At 33.1% G+C, this 8,616-nt stretch overlaps 1 protein-coding gene across 33 annotated transcripts; it reads left to right on the forward strand.

The window, feature by feature from the left end:
* The first annotated feature begins 421 nt into the window (after positions 1-421).
* Positions 422-8,297, forward strand: LOC108209144 (glutamine synthetase cytosolic isozyme-like). 33 transcript variants are annotated; one of them, XM_064087331.1, is made up of 13 exons: positions 427-2,636; positions 2,753-2,805; positions 3,143-3,204; positions 3,298-3,400; positions 3,495-3,551; positions 3,704-3,781; positions 3,892-3,931; positions 4,358-4,510; positions 4,838-4,956; positions 5,107-5,180; positions 5,503-5,822; positions 6,100-6,190; positions 7,887-8,297. In XM_064087331.1, exons 4-8 carry the CDS (start codon positions 3,339-3,341, stop codon positions 4,478-4,480), a joined length of 360 nt encoding a protein of 119 aa, XP_063943401.1. In that variant the 5' UTR covers positions 427-2,636; positions 2,753-2,805; positions 3,143-3,204; positions 3,298-3,338; the 3' UTR covers positions 4,481-4,510; positions 4,838-4,956; positions 5,107-5,180; positions 5,503-5,822; positions 6,100-6,190; positions 7,887-8,297. The 33 variants fall into 33 exon arrangements, 31 of the variants coding, with proteins under 31 accessions (XP_063943401.1, XP_063943405.1, XP_063943399.1 ...); XM_064087335.1 differs by having other exon boundaries at positions 2,753-2,801; positions 3,168-3,204; XM_064087329.1 differs by having other exon boundaries at positions 427-2,507.
* The last annotated feature ends 319 nt before the right edge of the window (positions 8,298-8,616 follow it).

An 8,616-nucleotide genomic window follows, 5' to 3' on the forward strand; every position in this document is an offset into this window, starting at 1 on the left:
TTGTTCCGTTCAATCAATTTTTGAGAGAGTAGTTATATTTAAGTTAGATGTTTTTGTGCACAATCAATCCAAAAAAATTGGAGGAAGGTGACAATGTAAGAACATGATTACTTTAAAAAAAAAAAAACAAATAAAATTAAGATTCGTCATACTTTAAATTGTTAATTACGTGTATAAATTTATTTTCATTTTTTCACCATGAATTATAGTCCAATTTTGCAATTTTATATGTTAGTATTGGTATTACATCAAGAATTTTATAATATAAATTTATTTTATCCTACAAATATTAACTTTGAAACATTAATATACTTTTTATAGACAGCTATAAAATTATTTTATCCTACAAATATTAATATTGAATCATTAATATAACTTTTATAAACCGCCGCAACGCGCGGCTTCTCAACTAGTTCCTAAACAAAGATACGTTACAAGCATATGAAAATCTCAATTTTATTAACAAGCTTATACAAATCAAAGCTGCGGTTTCGCTATTTTCTGCTCTTACAAAAATTACACTAATCAAGAAAATTCCAAAAGTGTCCGCTGGCGTTCGCTCCCCCGATCCATGTCGGTGCCAATTCTTACAAGGTCGAACTATGATTTTTTTTGCTCCTGATTGTATTGGTCAATATGTATATTACTTTTAGGGTTTTGATTATCTTAGGAGCTGGTTGAGTTGTTTTGAGTGTGAAATTACAAGTAAAGTTCGGATCAAAGGCGTGTCGTCTGCCTTAGTTTTTCGATTGCCGGAAGGCTGTTCATTAATATACGAGTGCTTGATTTATATCTTTCAATCACAGTTGATGAATAACGTGTTCTAATTTTGAAGGTGTTGGATGTTAATTAGTCGTTATTAGTTTTCTATTTGTTTAATATCTAAGAATGCAACTACCGGCTAGGCTGTGTTATGAAGTGTAGATTTGAGTTAATTGGATATATTGATCATGTCGTTGTGTTGAGTTCAATGAAAAAATATAATTTGAATACTTATCTATTTTTTAGTCTTCCCCCAGCTACACAGTTCCCTCTATTCTTTCAGTAGTCCTCCACTATTGGCATAAGGTTTGCCAAGAACTAATTAAAATCAAGTTAGACAACTTGAAGGTTCTGGATTAAATGCAAATGATCAAGTGTAGGTAAATATCTATTCTTTTTATTGGATGATTTTAACCTAACCCCCTTTTGTTTTAGAAGAGTGCGAGGGGAGTCTTAACAAATATATGACTAATAATTGGTTAATTAAAGATAACTCCAAGCCTCCTAATTCTCTCAATTTAGATGACCGTTTCGTTTATATGCGCAGTTAAAGCTTTCGTTGTGTTTATGTTATCGATTTTTGGTGTGAATTCGGCGGGTCGTCTCCCCTTAATTTCCGCGGTTCCCTTCGGTCCGATCACACCCCGACCATGCCCATTTCGGAAGGTTTCTGAGTTTATGACTTTTCCTAATTCATGGAGCTAATATTGCACACACTAATGTCTTGCTGCAGTTTCATATTTTTTTGTGCTTTTTGATCGTGAATCAGTGATGAAACATGATTTTAATCTCTATTTTTGCACTATTTTATTGGTTTGGTATTGTTATGTCTTGTTTGTTGTAGCTACACACTTGCAACTGTTTCGATTTGCTCTTTGGTGATTGATCATTTAGTAAAGCTTGGTATAATGGGTACTGGGTATCCTGACTTGACTTTCATATACATGCCAATTCATATGACGAAGTCTGTGTTGATACCTTGATAAATATGTTTGTTTTTTGGTATATTATTATTTTATTTTTTGCTGAAAATTTCAACAGGGTTATTTACTGTGAGCTATTTTGTTTGTGTTATATCTATGTACGATGAAAGAGGGTTGTGCGGTCTACTTTAGAATATAAGTAAGATGTTCATTTAAAAATCACCTGTGCATATCACATGCTGATGGTTAAAATCACATGTGCCTCTCTTAATTATAAATTTACTCGGTCCTGTCTTGAGGCACAAAAAAAATGTTGATTTTGATAGCTAAATAAAACTTCCATGTATATATCGCATGCAATAGTGTCCAATAGAATTGTCTGAATTTGCTTGTAAGACAACTAGACAATGTTTTAAATTTTACAGGTTGCAATTAGTTGTATGGTTGCCTTTTCGTTTATGTTTTCAGGAAGTGTTTCGCTTAATTTTCTGTGCTGAGTGGTCATTTTAGTGGAGCTTTTGCTGGGCCTTGTGGCAAAATTCGTGTTAGAAAACAATATGTTTTATTTTTCAGGATAGAGGTTAATCTTAAAACTGATTTAATGTTTTCACTGATGATTAGTGAGTAGTTTAATAAAAGTCTGATTTTAGTATGTAGAAAGAAGTATTCCAGTCCAAGGTGTTTGTGAGAATGACCCTTTGAACTTAAGCGACCAAGCTACTAGAAATATTGGGCGGCCTAAGGTTACCATCAGCGAGGATGTTTTGGAAAGGTGAAGGCTATCTAAGCGGAGGCAAAATACTCGGCAAACTGGCCAACAAGGTTTGTATGCTAAGCTCGCATATTCTCCAGGTGAAAATGCTGGTATCATTATAAAGGTTGTCAATCTGGAAATGGTTTTGGTTAACCATGTTGATGGTACATTTCTTGCAAAAAATTGAGAAATCAGAGGTCTCATTACTTTGCTTCCCCTTCCCTCCTGCTGTCTTTAAGCCCACCATTTTTTACAATTTGAGGCCTAATGGCCGCAATTTAGTTGCATTGTACTTAAAATTTCTTTCTTGCAGTTTTGCAGGATCAGGATCCGAAGCAGGTCCGAATAGTGGTGGGCTGTCTGTAGGTGTATCTACTCTATCTGTTTAATGCATCGTGTATTGTATTTTGTCTTTCTTTTGTGATATATTATTTGCAGATGGGTGTATGTACTGGCATGTTAAGGATTTGAATTTAGTTTTGTGTCAACTACTGAGTATACTAGATAAATAGATATGTTAAGTAATTAAATAGAAGGAAAGAATAATAGAACTAGGCCTCACCAGTTGCTTATAACGAATACTCTATAAATTTTAACTTAAAAAGTTCCTAATTTGCAAACACCTTTCCATGTGTTAGATAGGTTCTCTATGAGTTCCAAGAGAATTGATGGCTATCTTACACATATGTGTAACCTTTTATAGGGTTATTAATGGTCCTTCTTAACAGGATTGATGTTGTTGGCGGCCTCAAGGGCTAAGCTAGAGTAATTATCTGAAATTCTTAAAAGTAATTTTGGATTATTCACTATTGGTTAACAGTCGTCGCTCATGTAACTTGTATATTTGATTGTATTCAGTCCCTTTCTGGTCCGGTCGATGATCCCATCAAGCTCCCAAAATGGAATTTGATGGATCAAGTACTGGTCAGGCACCAGGGGATGATAGTGAAGTGATCGTAAAGTAAGTTTTTGTCACTTACTGTGCTCTTGTGTTTGTTTCAATTTGGATTGTTGTCTTAAAATTGCTTAGGTAATTTCTTTTTTGTTTGTGTTAGTTTATCAGTCCTTAAGCAATATTTAAGGATCCATTCAGAAGGGGTAACCACATATTGGTAGGCTATGTTCACTTTCTTTTGTCTAAACCATTTTACTGTTAAGTTGCACAAAAGAATTATAATGAAAAACAAACAACCTGGTTTGAAGTTGTAGTGTACAAGATGAACCGGTCAAACCAGTAATTATCGGTCCATTTGCTATGATACAGGTATACACACCAGCTGATGAGCCAATTCTTACAAACAACAGATGTAATGCGGCTAAGATTTTCAGCTGAAGTTCCTTGGTATGCTTTTTAAATTCTCAGTCTTCCATATCTATCTTTAACAGTCAAACTGAAATTCTTATTTTCCAGGACTTCTTGTATATATTCTAAAAATGTTATTTTTGTAATAGGTTTGGTATTGAGCAAGAATACACCCTATTGAAGAAAGAGGTCAACTTCCTGAGAATTGTCGTGACATTATTAGAAAAACATATATAATAGTTGAAAATATACCTTCTCCAAGAGTGATTTTCTTGATGGTTTTAGCTCCGCCGTCTCTGGAAATAATCTTGTGCTCTTAATAGCCCGAAGCAAAAACTTAAGAATAATGTTATCCATGTCAAGGAGACTTGTACACTGTTTGTGCAGAGACTGAGGACACAAGCTCAACAGTCAACATTGACAATGAGATGCATTTTTGTTTGATGTATTTTGCGTATCTGCTGCAGCATTTAGTTAAAATGGGTTTGATATAGTTGAGCCTTTGATAAATGTATAATTGGGTTGTGTATACTTTTCATGCTGAATGTAATAATTACATAAAAATATTGATTGATTTTTGTTGGATAAACGTATGGCATGTTTTGTGCTCTTCAGGAGTTTGATGAAGGTAAAATAAGTTGTTGCAAGGGTTTAGCTGGTCATAATAGACGGAGAAGGAAGACGCATCCTGAAAATGCAGCTAATGCAGTCAACTCGAATGAGGAGCAGTATTTATAAGTCTGCTTACAATTATGTCCAATGCACACTGTAAGAAGCTACCTTTATGCTTTTATGAAAACTTTTGTGTGATTTAAGGGTCTGTTTTTTTTTTTTTTTGCCGAATTTAAGGGTCTGTTTTGGTCTAAGATGACTATAAAAATTTAATGTTGTTATATGCCATCAACAAACTCTAGCGGTCTATGGTGAGTAGTTAAACTTAAAACCCATTTATATCTTTGTGTGAGAATGGTAGGTGATATTATGATTTTAAAATATTTTTAAATGTAGAACTTGATTCAATATAGAAATTTGGCAATGGACATTTTTTCCAGGCTTACGTTACTGTTGCTGGTCAACTCAATTATAATTTTACAGGAGCAGAATTGGACACATTTCTTAAATAGTTAGCACACTGTTGAATTTCAACTTGATAGCACATTGAAGATGAACATACATTCTTGGCCAATTTGATTTGGAGATTCTTTGTCGCGCAGGTAGTTATGATTTGATTCCAGCCTACAAAATATGCATGTATTTTTTAGTGTTGTCATTTTCTCTACAATAATACACCTACTTTAAAAAATTTATGATAACTTGATAACATGTGCTAAGCAATTTTGTTTTGGGAAATATATGTAATGCAGGTTCAAGGGCCATAAGACAAGGAATTACATAAATTATTAGCGGGTCGAGGTAATCCAGAGTAATCATGTGACAGGTTTATACTAATCTTGCTAAAATACAATCATTTTATTACCCTTATCTTTTCTTTTCTTTTTAATTAGCTCACATGCCCAATTTATCATAAGGGAGCAATGAACATGTGGCACTGTAACAATTTATACATCGATTAGCTTAAATGAACTCGAGATTTCTGTGAAAAGTAATTTATACAAGGTCCTCCCTCCGTTTTTCCCATAGGTCGTTTCAGTTTTTAATAATTTTTCCACTACCTATTTAACATTATTATATTTAATTTTTTTGGTGAATAAAAGCATAATTTTAAATTTTAAATGAGTTGACTACTTAATATTTTGTAGATTTTGAGCTTGTGACTCTCCACCCTCATTTCTGCTAAAGAGACATTAACGCCGGTGGTAATACAAGGTTTTTTCCCTTGGGATGCTTAGAGGAAACAGAAACACCTGGTTGACAAATTTGTATGTTCCAATAGGAAAAATTACCTCTTCCAGATACACGTAAACAAATTTATTATGTCAATGGACAGAGGAGCGCCAATGCGACAGCCTTCATTGCAGTCCAATACCTTTTGATAAAATCAGGATTCCAGATTTGAGAAAAATACAGGATGTGGAAGAAACTGGACGAGAATTTTACTTTTTTAACCAGAATTACTTTGGTAAAGTACAGCCACTTATCTTTCTCATTCAAATAAAGACTAGGAATGCATAAAAATGTCCTCATTCAGGTCTACACAGCTCTGTCTAGCAGCAACTGATTTATGAGTTGTTCCACACTGTGTATAACTTTTTAGAAGTGACTGTATGAGCCATGCAAGTTCTCTTCCATTATTTTTGTTCATTATTATGCTCTAGAGATGTGGTATTTACAGTGCAAAGCTTTGTACCAATTACTTTCCAATGCTTTCGTAACACTTTTGGTTTTCCTAAAAATAGGAACAAAAAGAAGGCAGTGACGCTGAACGTAATGGAGAGGGCGACAAAATTACACGCAATTGGAGTCTTCTAAAAAGCTCTCCTGAACTTGGTAAGACAAGATTAATCCACTTTCTGTTCTATTGTAGTTTGTTTATGCTTCTCCACTTACATGCTCTGATGTGTCTTAATGTCGGGGTGGATGATTATTTGATATATGATCAAATCTTTTAGGCTTGAATATGCTGTGGAAACATATTTATATGATTTAACTACAGTATTCTCCACAGTCTTGAGGGAAAAAAAATCTACTTGAGGAAAAAAAATCTACCACTCAAAAGACTGAATTCATGTGCTCCAGTTATCTATTTAAGTGTTCAAATTTAATTGTCATGTCAACAGCCAATAGTTTGTCCTGCTTACAGTACATACTCTTATTTCTGAATTTTAAGATAAATAAATTAAATTGGAAAATAAAATATTGTGAGAAGCACTATCTTTAGTTAACAAATTCTATTGGGTTAGAGCATCAGATTTCCTCATTCAGGCATGCTCCTCTTCTAGCATCAACTGGTTTATGAATTGTACCACACTCCACGTACCTTTTAACAAGTAACCGTATCAGTCATGGAAGTTCTCTTCTATTTGTTTCATTCATTATTCTACTGTCTCCAAATATAGTATTCATAGTTATTTAAAAGTTAAATATCATAAGCTTAGTATCAACATATTATTTATTTAAACATATATTTTTATTAAAATATTTCTACTTTTATAATATAAAACAATTTTATTTTCCAAGAATAATTTTAAATCATGATATAATTATGGCTTCGTAACATAAATAAAAGTTTAATAACCCAAGATACCATTATTTTAGTTTTTTTCCTCTTATTGTACAACCAAACAATCTCAGCTGCAAATTGATGTTTTACCTGAATGCTTGCACACGAAAAGTGGACCAGGTCGTGTACTTACAAATAGTTAAAGTAAATCTAAAGAATGATCACCTTTTCTAATCTGTTTCAACCAAGTTAAAATTTATCAGTTTGTTATATTATTATTTAAAGTGATTAATTAATGTCACGACTAATGCGAGAGTACAAGTCAAACTGGTAACCTCTCCCCTGATATAATCCTTGCTATATCTCTTTATATCTCTCCACACACAAGATATTTTGTATAAAGGTGTCCCTTCCGAATTAATTATCCTCATGTGAGGTGTTATACGTTCTTTCACGTAAATACCTGAACCCAAACAGAGTCACAATTAGGTATATAAATTAGTTTAATAAATACTGTAATAGACCAGTTGTATCATCATGTTATTAATCAGCTCTGCACTGTATTTTGACATTAGTCTTCACTTCTTGCTTTATAGAATAAACCAAATTAGAAATTAGAGTAAATTTGGTCATTGAGGTCTGTACTTATGTTCAAGTTTTAAAGCTGAGTAAATTCAAGCTCTTTATATTGCGTTTCCCAAAAAATCAGCTGTAGCGATATATCATTGTTTAGGTTTGCTAGGCCCGCCTCCTGAGTTGTGTGCTCTTCTTTAATATTGATTAATAAAGTTAGAGGTTCGTTTGAACTAATATTAGATTTTTATGTTATTAAGGGTATATATGCCTTTTATTTAAAAAATGAACACATTATAGAAATATTTGGTTTAAACTTGCACTAGAGCTTTGTAATGTGATTGCTCCTGCTTTCACAGGATTCAGAGCATTGTATTTATGCTTTTAGATTGCTTCTCAATGATTTTTATATCATATGTTTAGTTTGATCTTTTTCTTTGTGTGTTTCAGTTGCTGGACAAACCCGCATTCTGCGGAAGGGGCACACATATCTTGCATATGCATATAAAGTTGCCAAACTAGGTCAGCATTGTGCCCGGTGTTTTGATTCCAGTTTATATGCCCCCCAACGATAAATATTTTGTCCTATTTAAACTGACAACTTTCACTACATAAATGCGGATGAGTGTTCAGCACACTTTTGAACACAAAATGAGAGTGGAAGACGACATCATTTTTGTCAAAACTGGTATAGATTTCAACCAACAAATACGTTAATCTTCTTGGGGCAGCAATCGTTACAATGCGAGATCATTAAATACTTTCTAGATATGATAGAGCTTATTCACCTCTAATCATGGAATGTGTAGACTTGCAAGTTTGTCCAAAATAATTTAAAATAGTTGTGTTATTCTTTTATAATCGGGTTATGCATCATTAGATGATATTCCAAATTATGTTTCCTTTTATCTTATTGCCCAATGCTTGAAAATAACCAAGAAACTTTTGTTAAAAAACATATCGACAATTTCATCAAAACGTTTCAAACTTTACAAGGAACATTTGATTAAAGCGAAAATAATATTTCGACAATTTCATCATATAATGTTTCGAACTAGCGTCCCGTGCCTTGCACGGGCTATTATGCTAGTTTAATAATAATAAGTTATTATTCCCTCTGTCCCAACCATTTCCTTTTTGGGATATCCCTTTTAATTCTTTACAGTTCAAAACTTACCAA

Source organism: Daucus carota, chromosome 2, assembly GCF_001625215.2.
Source record: "Daucus carota subsp. sativus chromosome 2, DH1 v3.0, whole genome shotgun sequence".
Taxonomy (NCBI): Eukaryota; Viridiplantae; Streptophyta; class Magnoliopsida; order Apiales; family Apiaceae; genus Daucus; species Daucus carota.

Bases quoted from the DNA above. Each gene is read 5' to 3' on its own strand.
- LOC108209144 (XM_064087311.1), top strand. From the start codon at position 3,339: ATGGAATTTGATGGATCAAGTACTGGTCAGGCACCAGGGGATGATAGT. The intron at 3,552-3,703 runs GTAGGCTATGTT...GCTATGATACAG, and splicing joins GAAGGGGTAACCACATATTG to GTATACACACCAGCTGATGA. The intron at 3,932-4,357 runs GTCAACTTCCTG...TGTGCTCTTCAG, and splicing joins ACACCCTATTGAAGAAAGAG to GAGTTTGATGAAGGTAAAAT.